The sequence below is a fragment of the Myxine glutinosa genome, chromosome 13 (assembly GCF_964187855.1).
Source record: "Myxine glutinosa chromosome 13, kmMyxGlut1.1, whole genome shotgun sequence".
Taxonomy (NCBI): domain Eukaryota; kingdom Metazoa; phylum Chordata; class Myxini; order Myxiniformes; family Myxinidae; genus Myxine; species Myxine glutinosa.
This window is the reverse complement of record NC_136273.1, coordinates 72115556-72133776: the sequence shown is the minus strand read 5'-3', so window position 1 is coordinate 72133776 and position 18221 is coordinate 72115556. Positions and strand designations below refer to the sequence as shown.

General features: G+C 48.6%; 1 protein-coding gene across 12 annotated transcripts in view; it reads left to right on the top strand.

Moving 5' to 3' along the window:
• NAALADL2 (N-acetylated alpha-linked acidic dipeptidase like 2) overlaps positions 1–18221 on the top strand; it is a 466559-nt gene that overhangs the window by 413865 nt on the left and 34473 nt on the right. For all 12 annotated transcript variants that reach the window (XM_068134602.2, XM_078767634.1, XM_078767636.1 and 9 more), the window contains one exon: positions 12861–12956. In XM_068134602.2, coding sequence (XP_067990703.2) covers positions 12861–12956 — 96 coding nt within the window. The remainder of the gene's footprint in view (positions 1–12860; positions 12957–18221) is intronic.

The following is an 18221-nucleotide window of genomic DNA, read 5'->3' as shown; positions in this document are numbered from 1 at the left end:
ACATTTGAGAGCAGGGACCGAGAGACATGGAGACATCGAGAGATCTGTGGGAGGGAGAGGGCTTTGGGGGGGAGGCATGTGAAGGGGGGGAGGCATGTGAAGGGGGGGGGGGGGTGGGAGAGGTATAAACATATGGACACTGCCAGGATTTCCAGGAAATAAGTTGGAATTTCAAACAAGGTGGATCTGGGGTGAATTAGTGGGGGTAGAAAAGATCAAGGTTATGGATGGGGGAAGATAAGAGATGGTGGTGAACAGCTGTTTTAAAGACCTGGAGGGAGGAGAGGGATTGAAGGGAGTGTGGGAGTTTGTTCCACAGGCGGGAGAAAAGAGGAATGAAAGAGTGAAGGTGAGCAGAGAGCCGAGATTTCGGCAGTTTAACCATCAGAGGGTTGCTGGCAGATCTTGTGCGACCTGTAGGAATATTTGGGGGACAGAGCACAGAGAGAGCTGGGGGAGCAAGGCCGGAGAGGAGTCGGTAGAAGACAGAAAGACCACCTACCTGCCTGCGGTGAGTGAGTGAAAGGCCCTCAGAGATAGCTTCATCGCGGGAGATTCCAATGATTTTGAAAGCTTTGGATTCAACAGCGTGAAGCCGAGCCAGGTGTGAGGCAGGAGCACCAGCCCATAGGGGAGAACAGTATTCCATAGAGCTGCGGATGAAAGCCTTGTATGTGGTGAGGAGCTCAGGTGTGCCGAGGAAGGACTTCGCACGACGGAGGATGCCCAGTCGGCGACTGGCTTTGGAGGCCAGCTTGGAAATGTGGTTTTCCCAAGAAAGATCATGGCAGATAGTGAGACCCAAAAGCTTGAGTGACAGAACTTCTTGGAGAGGATTGTTGAGAAAGTAGATGGGAGGGTTGTCCAGTCGATCTTTTCGGAGAGACATAGTAAGAGAGTGAGATTTGGCAGGATTGAAAGACATGTTCCACTTGTTTGACCAGTCTGTGATTTTGTCCAGGTCTTCAGAGAGTGAGGAGGCTGCCGACTGCCGATCTGAGGGAAGAGGAATGGAGCGGCAGAGAGTGGAGTCATCAGCAAAGAGATAGAGAGGATTTTCCAGAGAGTCAGAGAGATCATTAATTAATATTGGGGAATTAACATGCCCAAAACGACGGGTTCTTCGCTAATTTAAAAAAAAAAAAACATAGGGGCATACCCCTGGCGCTCACCTGGTAGAATAAACTGTATACTGCACTGACTAAAAGTATTTTAAACCAATTCCATTGCTTGCTAGAAGACAGGGCAGCAGGTAGAATCATACTAACATAATCATAAGACTTTAAACAAACAAAAAAAAAAACTATTTTGGGGGGAAACCCTCCCCCCCACCCCATCCCACCCCGTGTACCTCCTCAGACCCCAATTTTTCCAATACCTTCAACAAACATTGGTACATCACGGATGATGAAAGTTGTGGTGAAGTTTCATCAAAATTGTGTGTGTTGCTTCTGAGAACAAAATCAAATTCCTATTTTGGGGGGATAGCCCCCCATAGACAACCTTAGACCCCGATTTTTTTAATGCCAGGAACAAACTTTGGTACATCATGGGTGATTAAGGTGATGGTAAAGTTTCAATGAAATTGCATGTGTAGTTTCAGAGTAAAAAGCCAAATTGCTATTTTGGGGGGGTCAAACCTGGATCCACTTTGACCCCCGGTAAACCCCCTTAGACCCCGATTTTTTAAATGCCGTGAACAAACTTTAGTCACAACACAACAAATATAATTTGTGCCAAAATTGGTCGCAATCCCATCAGCGGTTTTGGAGAAGACGTTTCAAGTGTTTACGGACGGACGGACGGACGACGCGCCATCGCATAAGCTCCCCTGAACTTCGTTCCAGTCCATAATTTTTGAACTTCGTTCCACATGAGCTAAAAATCGGAGTTCATGGAGATTGATGAAACTTCACTGATTTCTCAAGGTGTTCCCTTCCTGTACTCACATGTCATATTGATGTGGTCGCATCTTCAAGCCATCTGCTTCGTGGGATATGTTGTTAATTTGGGAAATGAGCTTCTACATCTCTGTCGTTCATTAACTGGATGTCACCCGGATGTTCTCTGAGTGATCCAAAAAGTTGAAAACTACAAAGTTACCAATTAAGACTGTATGGGAGATTATTTGTTAGAACTTTCCTTTCCATCACTACAATAGTAATGAGGTGACATTTAGAGTATGATGGCGAACATGAATATTGTGAAGGTGCATCAAGTTCAGAGAGAGCATACCTGAATGTTTTTTGCATATTGGTTGTCTCTCCTCATTGCGTGACGTCACTGTAGCAACACTACATCACATCTATACATTCAAAAACATTGAGGTTTTTCCCTAATTCAGGAAATTCCATGTAATTAAAGCAATAATGACCCAAAACATTACTGCCATAAGTTTTCTGTCTGATTTCTGAACCTTGAATTTGGTGGTTGGGACCAAAAGTATTTTCTCTCCATTCTGGATTGATTTGACTCTCCATGAAAAGAAGGACCTCGGTCTCCTCGCTTGTCACGTTCTACAATAAATCATTCTCTGTCTCTTTCTCTCTCTCTCTCACCTCCTCATTGCCTCCTTCTCCCCTCCTCTCTCTCCCCCGCCCTACCTCTCATAGTACTCCAGTATCTCTGTTGCAATGGGTGCCCAATTTGTAATTTGATCAAATGTGAGATCTTATAACTTTACCTTATCCCATTGAATTCTAAGAGATTGAATGATTTGTAGCTCACCTGGAACGAAGTTCAGGGGAGCTTATGCGATGGCGTGTCATCCGTCCGTCCGTCCATCCGTCTGTAAACACTTGAAACTTCTTCTCCAAAACCGCTGATGGGATTGCGACCAAATTTTGCACAAATTATATTTGTCGTGCTGTGACCAAAATTTGTTCACGGCATTTTAAAAAATCCTGCCCCTTTGGGTATCGATGGGGGTTTGAACCCCCACCCCCCGCACCCCCGTCCACCCCCAAATCGGTGTTTGCTTTCTTCTTTGAAACTATACACAATTTCGATCCACAACCTTAATCACCTGTGATGTACCAAAGTTTGTTCACGGCATTAAAAAGAAAATGCCCCTTTGAGAGTGTACGGGGTTGCCCCCCTAAAATAGGTATTTGCTTTCTTCTCAGAACCTACACACACAATGTTGATGAAACTTCACCACAACCTTCATCATCTGTGATGTACCAATGTTTGTTCAAGGCATTGGAAAAATTTGGGTCTGAGGATGTACACGGGGTTGGAGGGGGGAGGGGTTGCCCCCAAAGTAGGTATTTGTTGGTTTGTTTGTTTAAAGTCTTGTAGTGTGGTGCTGGGCACACACGTTAAATAAAGGTAGGCCACAACGCTTTGGGTTAGGTCGAGCTCTTTATTGCTTGCTCACTCGTCAGCACTGCCGTGCTCCGGGCTGCGAGCCCGCGTGTATATCCGGAGGCCACGCCTCACGTGGGGCGTGGCCGAGACCCACTGGTGCGCGGAATTACATCACTGCGCCAGCGAGCCATCGTGTCCGCCACACGCGCCCCCCCCCCCCCCCCCCCCAGAATTCCCGCGCACCTGAATGGTCAGTTTGCGGGGCAACCGGATGACCCGGCCGAAGCGCCCTCTGGCGGCCGGGGATGCCGGGAATGCATCTGGGATACCTCCGGCGGCATCCGGGATGGGTGCAGGGCAGGGGGGTGGCGTGACGGCGGGGTTGGGCGGTGCCGGGGGTCCGCCCGCCGGGGGGCGGCCCCGACGCGGGGGCAGAGCCGCTGGCGGGGGGTGGTCCAAGTCGAGGTGAGCCGGCTTGAGGCGGTCCATGGAGACGCGGTCAGGAGTACCACCGATGTCCAGGGTGAAATGCTTCGCCCCGGTCTCCAGCATGCGGAAGGGCCCGTCGTACGGGGGCCGCAGCGGTGTCCGGTGGGCGTCGTGGCGGACGAACACGTACTCCGCCGTGCGAAGCTCCGGGGCGACGTGCGTTGGCGGGCAACCGTGGTGCGCCGTCGGCACCGGGGCGAATCTCCGAGCGGTCTCCTGCAGGGCGGAGCGCTGCTGCGCCGCGGACCATGGTGCCGTGGAGTCGGGGAGGAACTCGCCCGGCACCCGCAGCGGTTGGCGAAGACCAACTCCGCCGCGGATGCGCGCAGGTCGTCCTTGGGCGCCGTCCTGAGGCCCAGCAGGACCCAGGGGAGCCTGTCGACCCAGCCGCCGTCGCGGAGGCTGGCCCAGAGCGCGGCCTTCATGGCGCGATGGAAGCGCTCGCACAGGCCGTTGGCCTGGAGGTGGTAGGCCTTGGTGCGGTTCCAGCTGGACGCCGAGCACCCGCGCTACCGCCCCCCAGAGCTCTGAGGTGAACTGGGGGCCGCTGTCGGACGAGATGTCCGAGGGGGCGCCGAACCGGGCAACCCAAGTGGCGATGAACGCCTGCGCGACGTCCGCCGCCGTCGTTGCTGCCAAAGGCACGGCCTCCGGCCACCGGGTGGTGCAGTCCACCATGGTGAGGACATGGGTGAAACCCCGCGAGGGGGGCAGAGGTCCCACCAAGTCCACGTGAACGTGGTCGAACCGACGTTCGGGCACAGGAAACGGGGCCAGCGGGCCTGGGTGTGGTGGTGAACCTTCGCGCGCTGGCACGCGAGGCACGTCCTGGCCCAATCGCGGACGGCCTTCCGGAGGCCATGCCAGACGAACTTGTCGGCGACCAGCTTCTGGGAGGCCTTCGTGCCCGGGTGGGACAGGCCGTGGATGGCGTCAAAAACCTGGCGCTGCCAGCCAGCGGGCACGATGGGGCGAGGCCGGCCGAGGGAGACGTGGCACAAGAGGGCCGTGCCCGCGCCGTCGAACGGTACCTCGGTGACGTGGAGGCCCGTGACGGTGGTCCGAAAAGCCTGGATGGCGGGGTCGACGGACTGGTCCGCCGCCATCCGGGCATAGTCGATCCCAAGGTGGACCGCGTGGGCGACGGACCGGGAAAGGCAATCCGCCACTGGGTTGTCCTTCCCCGCGACGTGCCGGATGTCCGTCGTGTACTCGGACACGGCCGAGAGGTGACGCTGCTGCCGGGCCGACCACGGCTCGGCGACCTTGGCCATCGCGAAGACCAGGGGCTTGTGGTCGACGAAAGCTGCGAACGGGCGGCCCTCGAGCAGATGGCGGAAGTGCCGGACCGCCAGGTGGAGTCCGAGCAGCTCGCGGTCGAAGGTACTGTACCGCCGTTCGTGCGGGCGGAGCTGCCGGCTAAAAAACGCCAGCGGCTGCCAAGCTCCCTTCACCCATTGCTCGTGCACCGCGCCCACCGCGTAGTCCGACGCGTCGGTGGTGAGGGCGATCGGTGCATTGGGCGCCGGGTGCGCGAGCATGGTGGCGCTAGCCAAGGCGAGCTTCGCGCCCGCGAACGCCGCGTCCATCTGCTCGGTCCAGGCAACGTCGCCTTTGCCCGGCTTCCCCCGGAGGGCCTCGTGCAGGGGGCGCAGGAGCTGGGCGATGAGGGGCAGAAAACGGTGATAAAAGTTCACCTTGCCCAGGAACTCCTTGGGGCCCCTTGATCGTGCGGGGGCGCAGAAAACCCCTGACCGCCTCCACCTTGGCCGGTAAGGGGATGGCCCCGCGCCTGGTGACGCGGTGCCCCAAAAGGTCGATTTCGGTGACGCCGAACCGGCACTTGGCAGGGTTGATTAATCAGGCCATGCCGGCCCAGGCGTTCGAAGAGCGTGCGGAGATGGCGGAGGTGCTCCTCACGGGACGCGCTTGCGATGAGGATGTCATCCAGGTAGACGTACACGAAGTCCAAGTCGCGCAAGACGCTGTCCATCAGCCGCTGGAACGCCTGGGCCGCATTCTTCAACCCGAAGGCATCCGCAGAAACTCGAAGAGGCCGAATGGTGTGATGACGGCCGTCTTCGGTATGTCCTCCGGCCTGACGGGGACCTGGTGGTATCCGCGGATGAGGTCCACCTTGGAGAAGAGGGACATTTTCGCCAACCGGGCGGAAAAGTCCTGGATGTGAGGAACCGGGTAGCGGTCGGGGGTGGTACCATCGTTGAGGCGGCGGTAGTCTCCGCACGGCCGCCACCCGCCGCCAGGCTTGGGCACAATGTGCAGCGTCGATGCCCATGCGCTGTTGGAGCGCCGGACAATGCCCAGCTACTCCAGCGTGGCGAACTCCTCCTGCGCCACGGCGAGCTTCGCCGGGTCGAGGCGGCGCACCCGGGCATAGACCGGTGGCCCGACGGTGGGGATGTGATGCTCCACCCCGTGCTTGACGGCCACCGCCGAGAAGGTGGGCCGCGTGAGGGCCGGAAACTGGCGAGGAGGCGGGTGAACTTGTCCGCTGCCGGAAGCGTGCAGACCAACCTTGCCGGGACCGAACCGCTCAGCAAGCCGCTTGGCGAGCCGCCCAGGGAGCTGCTCAACGAACTGCTCAGCGCGCAAGCGAGCGAGCTGAAGGTTTCGGCTTGAACAAGGCGTCTGTGCCTCACGTCCACCAGCAGCCCATGCGCACAGAGGAAGTCCGCTCCGAGTAGGCCCATGGGGACACTAGCGGTAACGAACGTCCACTGAAAGCGCTGCCTCCCGAACCGCAGCGAGAGACGACGCTTCCCGAACGTGCGGATGGGCATGCCGTTGGCGGCAAGCAAAGCGGGGCCCCGGCCCGCAGCTTGCCTGTCGGACGCGGAGGCGGGGAGGACGCTCACCTGCGCTCCCGTGTCGCACAGGAAGCGACGACCCGAGGAGGTGTCTGTTATGAACAGAAGGCTGCCAGTATGGCCGACGCTCATGGCAGGAAGCGAGCGCCGGCCTGGCCGTTTCCCAACCTGCCAAAAGTACAAGGCGGGCGGCAGGACCTGGCCTTGTGGCCGAACCTGGTATGAAACTGGCACCAGGTCTGGCCCGGTGGTGGGCGGGGCATGGCGGCGGCCACTCGCGGATCTGCCAAACCTACGCCGTGTTCGGGAGGATCCGAACGCCATGCCACGTGGCGATCCGCCAAACCTACGCCGTATTCGGGAGGGTCCGAACGCCATGCTACGTGGCGATCCGAACCACTCGCGCCGTGCTCGGCGCCGGGATCCACGACAGCCGTGCTATATGCCGGCCGTGCGTCGTGGGCCGCGAAAAACTTGTCCGCCTCCCTGGCCAGGGCGCGCGGTTCCGTAATGGTCGAACCGGCGGGCGCGAGTCGCACCTGTACAGGTAGCTGGCGGAGGAAGAGAGCACGGAAGAGGAAATCCGCGTGGCCGTCGCCGAGCAGGGACAGCATGTAATCCATGCGGGTGGACGGTCGTGTGTCGCCGAGTACGGGAAGGTCCAAAAGACGTTCAGCGCGGTCGGCCTCTGTGAGGCCAAACGTGTCGAGGAGAAGCCGCTTGAGCACCGCGTACTTGCTCTCGTCCGGTGGGTGCCGGAGGAAGGACACGACTCGGGCGGCCGTGCCAGATCCAAGGGCAGCGACCACGTAAAAGTACCTCGTGTCGTCCGCCGTGACGCCCCGGAGCTGGAATTGGGCCTCGGCCTGTAGAAACCAGGTGTCGGCCTGCGCTTCCCAGAACTCCGGTAGCTTGATCGCGACAGCGTTGGTGGCCATAGCGCGTTCAGGGAACAGCAACGGCTGAACCAGTCGGAGGTCACCAGTGTAGTGTGGTGCTGGGCACACACGTTAAATAAAGGTAGGCCACAACGCTTTGGGTTAGGTCGAGCTCTTTATTGCTTGCTCACTCGTCAGCACTGCCGTGCTCCGGGCTGTGAGCCCACGTGTATATCCGGAGGCCACACCTCACCTGGGGCGTGGCCGAGACCCACTGGTGCGCGGAATTACGTCACTGCGCCAGCGAGCCATCGTGTCCGCCACAGTCTTATGATTATGTTAGTATGGTTCTACATGCTGCCCTGTCTTCTAGCAACCATTGAAATTGGTTTAAAATACCTTTAGTCATTGCAGTATACTGTTTATTCTACCAGGTGAGCACCAGGGGTATTGCCCCTGTTTTTTTTTTCCTAAATTTTCAACACTGCCATCTAAATCATGTTTTACAACCGGATGCCCTTCCTGCCGCCATCCCTGTTGGTCGCCTCTTGCGACACACAGGGAATTACCAGTGAACTGGTACTCAATTTGCCGACCTCGGAAGGATGACAGGTTGAGTCCACCCCCCTGGTGTTAATTCAGCAATCGACCCGGATTCGAACCCAGGATCCTGGGATCCCAAGCCGCACCCTAACCGCTAAGCCAACACCAGGCTACAGACATGAGGACAGAAGAGAGCAAAATTATGTGCCACACGCTGGAACTACCTCATATTAATGACCTTCTCGGGAGTTCCTTCACCTTACCTTGCCCTGGCCCTCACCGGTTCCCCGTGAAGGGCAGATCATGTGATGCCGTTAACCGTGCTGACCTTTCTATCACACAACACCACCTTCCAACGGTGTTCATAAACAGGACAACTTAACCTAAAGCTGAAGGACTTGAGGTAAAAAGTATTTACCCTATGCTAGCCCACAGTCAATGCAAAGGCCTTCTGCTTCAATAACTATCCTGTACCCCACACACTAACAATATCTTCCAGAAGAGAAAATTTCACCAACAACAGTTTAAGGTTATGACACCAACTTGCTGATCAACCATCTTACATCATACACACCCCTGATGGTGTTATGAATTAATGAAGAACCTTTTTGTTGTCTTACTCTGTAAGAGTGTCTTGTCATCTTCGGACATTTTAGTTTCGTTTTGCTGGAATGTCATTTTCTGCAGCCTCTTGTATCCCATACACTCACTTGTATATTTGTGGTTGCTCTTTTCTCCCGTTTTGGAAGCGCTATAATGTGGTAGATATGGTACATATTATAGTTTATGTTCTCTGCCTTTCTTGTCAGGTTCACTACGTTAACAAATATAATTTCGTTCAAAATTTTTGGAATATTCAGAGCATGAGGAATCCAAAAATCAATGTTGGCATTTGCACAGACACCTGCATGGCCGCCATTTTGGATTTTCAAAATGGCCGCCATAAAATACATATTTTGCGCTATCTCGGCTTCTAGTCAACCTAGAAACTTAATTAAATATGCTAATCCTATGTTTTCCGGGTCAAGGAATCCAATACAGGCCTCAAAATAGTGCGCAGGATTATAGAAAAGCAACAAACAAAGGTAATTGAAAACCATTGTCTTTATATTTGTGATGTAACTGTATTACATAATACATGATATTGCAAGTCCTTTGAAGTTATAGGTTGTTATAGGAAGTTATAGGTAGTATCAGATTGAACTATAAGTCCTATACACAGGATCTACTAGGCCTACACCGTTCAGGAATATGCTTTTACAGATCTTCATCACTGTCCTGGGTGTCATTTTCGCAAAGGTGTCTACGCAAATGTAAACATTAATTTTTTGATTCCTCTCTGAATATTCCAAAAATGTATAGTTTTGCTAATCTCCAAAATTTTGAACGAAAAAACATCGTGAACCTGACTATTCTGCCTTTTCACTCTATATGCATGTGCCAACACAAACTTGGTTATTACTGAGGTTACTGGTCTAAAATACCATCCACTTGCCATTAGAAACAGTCTGTAGATGAGAGAAACCAGAATGACCAGAACTGCAAGAACTGCAGAGTGCGTTTTCATTTTGGATGCAACCAGTGGCTGCTGGTTGTGAGAGTAGTGAGAGCTGTCGATGGTGAGAGTAGGTGTGCCGCTGATACAGTGCCCCCTGTACGTTAGAGAAAGAATTTACAATGCGGCCGAGATACAAAACACACAAACTTGATGTTTAGTGGGAAAGAATAAAAAAATATTGAGGGTCGGAAAGTCTCCAGATCCTTCATTTCTCAACATTTATGTATTTTTCCTTCTCTGGATCAAATTATTCCATCCACAGCTCAAAACACTCTCCACTCTGTTCTCAGAATTTTGGTGATTCCCTTCCTCTTGTCAAACCACCTCGTGTCCACTTTGGCACTTTGCGATTTGATCATTTTCTTTCCTGTATTTGTACCTTACAATCTTCTTTTGTCAGGCTTCATTTAGCTTTGCTATTGGAGCCTCACAACCAAATCCTTTCTCATGTACACGGCACATCCCGCGTCAGAGCTTTGCAAGTCGTTACATCTTCAGCACAATCTGTTGTCAGTGATGAAGAAGGGCCTGTTTAGAATTGAAGGCTGTCTGGGAAACTCTTTGTAAGCTTGCATTATCGGTTTTTTGGAATATACCCTTCCTGCCTTAACCAAGGAGTAAACACCTTTTCATCCAAAAACGAGTTCTTTCATATATTCGGCAAAAGGGACAAGAATACTTAATGAATGTCGGTAAATTAAATATAATAGGACTATTAGGACTGTCATTTAGTATAAAGCCATATATTATGTAATTGGGTATTTATTTCCATGAATGTATTTCATGTGATGCGCTTTAAAAGATGTATTAAAATAGACCACTCAGGCTGGCAAGCTTACAGTGCCTTCAGAAAGTATTCACACCCCTTGACCTTTTTCACATTTTGTTGTTACAGCCTGAATTTTAAATTATTTAATTGAGATTTTTTTGTCACTGATCTACACATAATGGTACACAAGGTCAAAGTGGAATTTTTTTTTTCAGAAAGTCTTACAAAATAATTTAAAATGAAATATAGAAATATCGAATTTACATAAGTATTCAGCTCCCTGAGTCAAAATTTTGTAGAAGCGCCTTTGGCAGTGATTACAGCCTCGAGTCTTCTTGGGTATGTCTGTATCAGCTTAGCACTTCTGGGTTTGGGGAGTTTCTCCCATTCTTCCTTGCAGAGTTACTCAAGCTCTGTCAAGTTGGATGAGGAGTGTCAATGAACAGCAATCTTCAAGTCTTTCCACAGATTCTCAATGTGATTCAAGTCTGGGATTTGGCTGGGCCACTCAAAGACTTTCACATTCTTGCTCTGCAGCCATTCCAGTGTTGATTTGGTTGTGATGGTGTTAAATGGGTGATGAGCTGTGCTCGGTTTCCACCAGAAGTAGCGCTTTGCATTCAGGCCAAAGAGTTCAATGTCCTCTCAGACCACAGAATATTTTGCCCCATGCTCTCAAAGTATTTCACATGCCTTTCTGCAAACTCCAGGTATGTCCTAATGTGCCTTTTTCTCAAGAGTGGCTTCCATCTGGCCACTCTCTCATAAAGCCGAGATTTTTGAAGTGCTGCAGAGACTGTTGTCCTTCCAGTAGGTTCTCCCATGTCAGCCAAGGAACTCTGTGGTTCTGTGAGAGTGGTGTTCTATCATTGGGTTCTTGATCACTTCTCTGACCAAGGACCTTCTTCCCGTTTGCTCAGTTTAGTCGGACGGTCAGCTCTAAGAGGGGTCATTGGGTTCTTGATCACTTCTCTGACCAAGGACCTTCTTGCCCGGTTGCTCAGTTTGGTCGGACGGTCAGCTCTAAGAGGGCTCATTGGGTTCTTGATCACTTCTCTGACCAAGGACCTTCTTCCCGCTTGCTCAGTTTGGTCGGACGGCCAGCTCTAGGAGGGGTCATTGGGTTCTTGATCACTTCTCTGACCAAGAATCTTCTTGCCCGGTTGCTCAGTTTGGTCGGACGGTCAGCTCTAAGAGGGGTCATTGGGTTCTTGATCACTTCTCTGACCAAGGACCTTCTTGCCCGGTTCCTCAGTTTGGTCGGATGGTCAGCTCTAAGAGGGCTCATTGGGTTCTTGATCCCTTCTCTGACCAAGGACCTTCTTCCCGCTTGCTCAGTTTGGTCGGACGGCCAGCTCTAGGAGGGGTCATTGGGTTCTTGATCACTTCTCTGACCAAGGATCTTCTTGCCCGGTTGCTCAGTTTGGTCGGACGGTCAGCTCTAAGAGGGGTCATTGGGTTCTTGATCACTTCTCTGACCAAGGACCTTCTTGCCCGGTTGCTCAGTTTGGTCGGACGGTCAGCTCTAAGAGGGCTCATTGGGTTCTTGATCACTTCTCTGACCAAGGACCTTCTTCCCGCTTGCTCAGTTTGGTCGGATGGCCAGCTCTAAGAGGGGTCATTGGGTTCTTGATCACTTCTCTGACCAAGGATCTTCTTGCCCGGTTGCTCAGTTTGGTCGGACGGCCAGCTCTAGGAGCGATCTTCGTAGTTCCATATTCTTTCCATTTCCTAATGATGGAGCTTCCACCTAAAGCTCCATCATTAGGAAATGCATTAAATGATGGATTCCATAAATGAAGAATTATTCTTCTGATTATTATTATTTTGTGCAATTGTTGGTTGCTTTGTTTTTCCTCGGATATAAAATCTAGACTCATGGAAGAGCATTATGATAAAGGGCAAGAAGGTACCGAACTGACAGTGGGCCCGGGGGCAACGCGTGGACGCAACAAGCAAGGGAATGAATGAACAGAGAGGAGAAATGATGGATGAGAGTTTGGTTTGGAGTGAGGGACAGGTTAGGGGGTGGAAGTGTGAGAGGTGGAGGTGGGGGTTGGGGGGGGTGACAACAGCCAAGCACTATCGTGAGAACACAGAGATGAAAGGAGGTATGAAGGTATATTTTCAATTACTACGAAATGCAGAGATTGACTTTGGCATCGTTTGTAAAGGCTGAGCAAAGTATTTGCAGGGGAGAGTTTATAGAGGGTTTATACACCTGGGAGTGTGGAGGAAAGGTCAGCGACTGTATGGGAGGGATGACAAAACTGGGAGGCGGAGGAGGGTGAGAGAGAATGTAGGAAAATGGGGTTCAAATGTTGAGGTTAAGGTTTAGGGTGATGCTGAGCTGTGAGCACAGGGGGTTGTGAACAGGCATTCAATCCAAAAATATATTCATATTATATATAATATCCTAAACAAAGAAATTATACAAAATGTTGACACTAATTCTTCCCTTCTTTTTTCCGCCTTCCCGCCCCCAGCCAACCACGAAGTCAGAAAATGTATCTCCAACTCCTGGCCTGCCAAGCACCATGACATTGACCGCAGCACCTGCGCAGCTTGCCCGTCTCGCTAAGGTTGAAGTGTGGCGATGTGTCTGTATAAGATATGGGGGGTGTTCGCGAGAATGCCTTTCCTCCTGCTGTTTTATATTCAATGTCTGAAAGTTGATAACAAACTAAGAGGAAATCTTTGCCACATTTCCTTTGATCTTGAAAGTCGAGGCCCACAAAGTGCTCTAGCTGGCATCATTTGTAGACCTCTTAGATCACTGGCTTAACCCAGACCCATCAGTTTACCGGGTTGACATGCGCACTTACCCTTCTTGCTTGGATCAATGTAGAGCACGATGTGTCCTCTTAAACAAAGCTTGTCTGGGCGGACAAACTGAAGACGCCCTCATTTGGTGTAATTATTATGCTGTTAAGCTCAGGCCTAATGCTCCATAAACAAGGACACATTCTGTTGTATCTCACTGAGAGAGAGCTTCTCAGGGTGAGGGGTTTGGGTGGGGGAGAGGGGGGGGGACGGAGGGGGTTCCACCTTCCATAGGGCTCAGAATTAAATCCAGTGACTGTGGTTTTCATAAACAACTTGCTCAACGATATTGTTCTTTATTCTTGGTGTTTCATACTTCATCTTTAAATTGTAATACCAACACAAGTAGGCAATAACCCTGAGGTTTCTACTCGAGTATGGAGTAAGTCTTGAGGTCCGTCGAGCCAATGTACAATATGACTACAGTGGGACAAGAAGGGTATAATTTACCCTTTTATATATTTTGTAAATTTTACATTATAACCTTTTTGTCCCACTGTGCTCACGTCTGCGCCTCAATTTACAAAAAGGGTATTTTGCATGATGCAGGGTATTCAAAAAGAGTATTTTGCATGAATAAATAAAAACCACCTTTAGAGGCCATTTTTCCCCGCAAAGCGGGGGTTGGCCTTTTTCGGGCACCGTGGTTGTTGTTGTTTGTTGTTGTTGGTCCCCTTTTTGAAGCAATGTTTTACGGCCGGATGCCCTTCCTGCCGCCAACCCTTTTTGTCACCTTTTTACGACAAACAGGGAATTACCAGTGAACTGGTACTCAATTAGCCGACCTCGGAAGGATGACAGTCTGAGTCAACCCCCCTGGCGTTAATTCAGCGATCGACCGGGATTCGAACCCAGGATCCTAGGTATACCTAAGCTGGCACCCTAACCGCTAAGCCAACACCAGATGCAGGGTATTCAAAAAGGGTATTTTGCATGATGCAGGGTATTCAAAAAGGGTATTTTGCATGATGCAGGGTATTCAAAAAGGGTATTTTGCATGATGCAGGGTATTCAAAAGGGGTATTTTGCATGATGCAGGGTATTCAAAAAGGATATTTTGCATGATGCAGGGTATTCAAAAAGGGTATTTTGCATGATGCAGGGTGTTCAAAAAGGGTATTTTGCATACAACAACATCAACAACAATACCCAAAAAGGGTATTTTGCATGATGCGGGGTATTCAAAAAGGGTATTTTGCATGATGCAGGGTATTCAAAAAGGGTATTTTGCATGATGCAGGGTATTCAAAAAGGGTATTTTGCATGATGCAGAGTATTCAAAAAGGGTATTTTGCATGATGCAGGGTATTCACAAAGGGTATTTTGCATGATAAAGGGTATTTTGCATGATGCAGGGTATTCAAAAGGGGTATTTTGCATGATGCAGGGTATTCAAAAAGGGTATTTTGTATGATGCAGGGTATTCAAAAAGGGTATTTTGCATGATGCAGGGTATTCAAAAAGGCTTTTTTGCATACAACAACAACAATACCCAAAAAGGGTATTTTGCATGATGCAGGGTATTCAAAAAGGGTATTTTGCATGATGCAGGGCATTCAAAAAGGGTATTTTGCATGATGCAGGGTATTCAAAAAGGGTATTTTGCATGATGCAGGGTATTCAAAAAGGGTATTTTGCATGATGCAGGGTATTCAAAAAGGGTATTTTACATGATGCAGGGTATTCAAAAAGGGCATTTTGCATGATGCAGGGTATTCAAAAGGGGTATTTTGCATGATGCAGAGTATTCAAAAAGGGTATTTTGCATGATTCAGGGTATTCAAAAAGGGTATTTTGCATGATGCAGGGTATTCAAAAAGGGTATTGTGCATGATGCAGGGTATTCAAAAAGGGTATTTTGCATGGTGGAGGGTATTCAAAAAGGGTATTTTGCATGATGCAGGGTATTCAAAAAGGTTATTTTGCATGATGCAGAGTATTCAAAAAGGGTATTTTGCATGATGCAGGGTATTCAAAAAGGGTATTTTGCATGATAAAGGGTATTTTGCATGATGCAGGGTATTCAAAAAGGGTATTTTGCATGATGCAGGGTATTCAAAAAGGGTATTTTGCATGATAAAGGGTATTTTGCATGATGCAGGGTATTCAAAAAGGGTATTTTGCATACAACAACAACAACAATACCCAAAAAGGGTATTTTGCATGATGCAGGGTATTCAAAAAGGGTATTTTGCATGATGCAGGGTATTCAAAAAGGGTATTTTGCATGATGCAGGGTATTCAAAAAGGGTATTTTGCATGATGCAGGGTATTCAAAAAGGGTATTTTGCATGATGCAGGGTATTCAAAAAGGGTATTTTGCATGATGCAGGGTATTCAAAAAGGATATTTTGCATGATGCAGGGTATGCAAAAAGGGCATTTTGCATGATGCAGGGTATTCAAAAAGGGTATTTTGCATGATGCAGGGTATTCAAAAAGGGTATTTTGCATGATGCAGGGTATTCAAAAAGGGTATTTTGCATGATGCAGGGTATTCAAATAGGGTATTTTGCATGGTGGAGGGTATTCAAAAAGGGTATTTTGCATGATGCAGGGTATTCAAAAAGGGTATTTTGCATGATGCAGGGTATTCAAAAAGGGTATTTTTCATGATGCAGGGTATTTTGCATGATGCCTGGTATTCAAAAAGGGTATTTTGCATGATGCAGGGTATTCAAAAAGGGTATTTTGCATGATGCAGGGTATTCAAAAAGGGTATTTTGCATGATGGAGGGTATTCAAAAAGGGTATTTTGCATGATGGAGGGTATTCAAAAAGGGTATTTTGCATGATGCAAGGTATTCAAAAAGGGTATTTTGCATGATGCAGGGTATTCAAAAAGGGTATTTTGCATGATGCAGGGTGTTCAAAAAGGGTATTTTGCATGATACAGGGTATTCAAAAAGGGTATTTTGCATGATGCAGGGTATTCAAAAAGGGTATTTTGCATGGTGGAGGGTATTCAAAAAGGGTATTTTGCATGATGCAGGGTATTCAAAAGGGGTATTTTGCATGATGCAAGGTATTCAAAAAGGGTATTTTGCATGATGCAGGGTATTCAAAAATGGTATTTTACATGATGCAGGGTATTCAAAAGGGGTATTTTGCATGATGCAGGGTATTCAAAAAGGGTATTTTGCATGATGCAGGGTATTCCAAAAGGGTATTTTGCATGATGCAGGGTATTCAAAAAGGGTATTTTGCATGATGGAGGGTATTCAAAAAGGGTATTTTGCATGATGGAGGGTATTCAAAAAGGGTATTTTGCATGATGCAAGGTATTCAAAAAGGGTATTTTGCGTGATGCAGGGTATTCAAAAAGGGTATTTTGCATGATGCAGGGTGTTCAAAAAGGGTATTTTGCATGATGCAGGGTATTCAAAAAGGGTATTTTGCATGATGCAGGGTATTCAAAAAGGGTATTTTGCATGGTGGAGGGTATTCAAAAAGGGTATTTTGCATGATGCAGGGTATTCAAAAGGGGTATTTTGCATGATGCAGGGTATTCAAAAAGGGTATTTTGCATGATGCAGGGTATTCAAAAAGGGTATTTTGCATGATGCAGGGTATTCCAAAAGGGTATTTTGCATGATGCAGGGTATTCAAAAAGGGTATTTTGCATGATGCAGGGTATTCAAAAAGGGTATTTTGCATGATGCAAGGTATTCAAAAAGGGTATTTTGCATGATGCAGGGTATTCAAAAAGGGTATATTGCATGATGGAGGGTATTCAAAAAGGGTATTTTGCATGATGCAGGGTATTCAAAAAGGGTATTTTGCATGATGCAGGGTATTCAAAAAGGGTATTTTGCATGATGCAGGGTATTCAAAAAGGGTATTTTGCATGATGCAGGGTATTCAAAAAGGGTATTTTGCATGATGCAGGGTATTCCAAAAGGGTATTTTGCATGATGCAGGGTATTCAAAAAGGGTATTTTGCATGATGCAGGGTATTCAAAAAGGGTATTTTGCATGATGCAAGGTATTCAAAAAGGGTATTTTGCATGATGCAGGGTATTCAAAAAGGGTATTTTGCATGATGGAGGGTATTCAAAAAGGGTATTTTGCATGATGCAAGGTATTCCAAAAGGGTATTTTGCATGATGCAGGGTATTCAAAAAGGGTATTTTGCATGATGGAGGGTATTCAAAAAGGGTATTTTGCATGATGCAGGGTATTCCAAAAGGGTATTTTGCATGATGGAGGGTATTCAAAAAGGGTATTTTCCATGATGCAGGGTATTCAAAAAGGGTATTTTGCATGATGCAGGGTATTCAAAAAGGGTATTTTGCATGATGCAGGGTATTCAAAAAGGGTATTCGTCGAGGTTTTGGACGAAACAGACTTGAAGGTTGAGTATCATTCTGAGTAAAACTGTTTGAAATCGAAAAGGAAAATTAAATGAGAAGCATCTTTTTTATTTAAATAATTATTGCAGACAGTTTTACTAAAGTTTGTGAATAATGACGACGGAAATGGTTCAAGTTTCACTTTTCTTTCTAGTTGTGAGTGTTTTCAACCTCCTCCTCCTCCTCCTCCTCAAGTTGACACTGAATGTGCCACCTGCCCACTGATTTGCCATCATGGAGGTTTACCTGTATTGTGTCTTTGTGTACTTTTTCATGATAACAGCCATTGCTGTTTGTGTTTGCATGATGCAGACTTTCATTCCCTTCCAGGCTGGCATGTTACCCTGGACTCCTAGAGGCATGCAGGCTCACGTTTGATCTGAGTAGCCTGGGTTTGAATCCGGACCGAGCTATAAACTGTCATTCTGGTGTTTCTGGGTGGGTGTCCCCGTTTACCGGAATTAGTTGGTGGTTGTTAAAGATCCCACGGTGTCCTTCGCTTCGCTAGCTACCACTGACACCCTAAACAAATTACAAATCCCTGGTCTGCGGCCTGACTGACCACACAATCCCCATTCGTAGACACCAATTGCTCTGAGACTACCAATCAAATACATACATGAAGTCTCACGTATACATCATGCACTCAAGCAAGACTAGAACAGCACTCAGT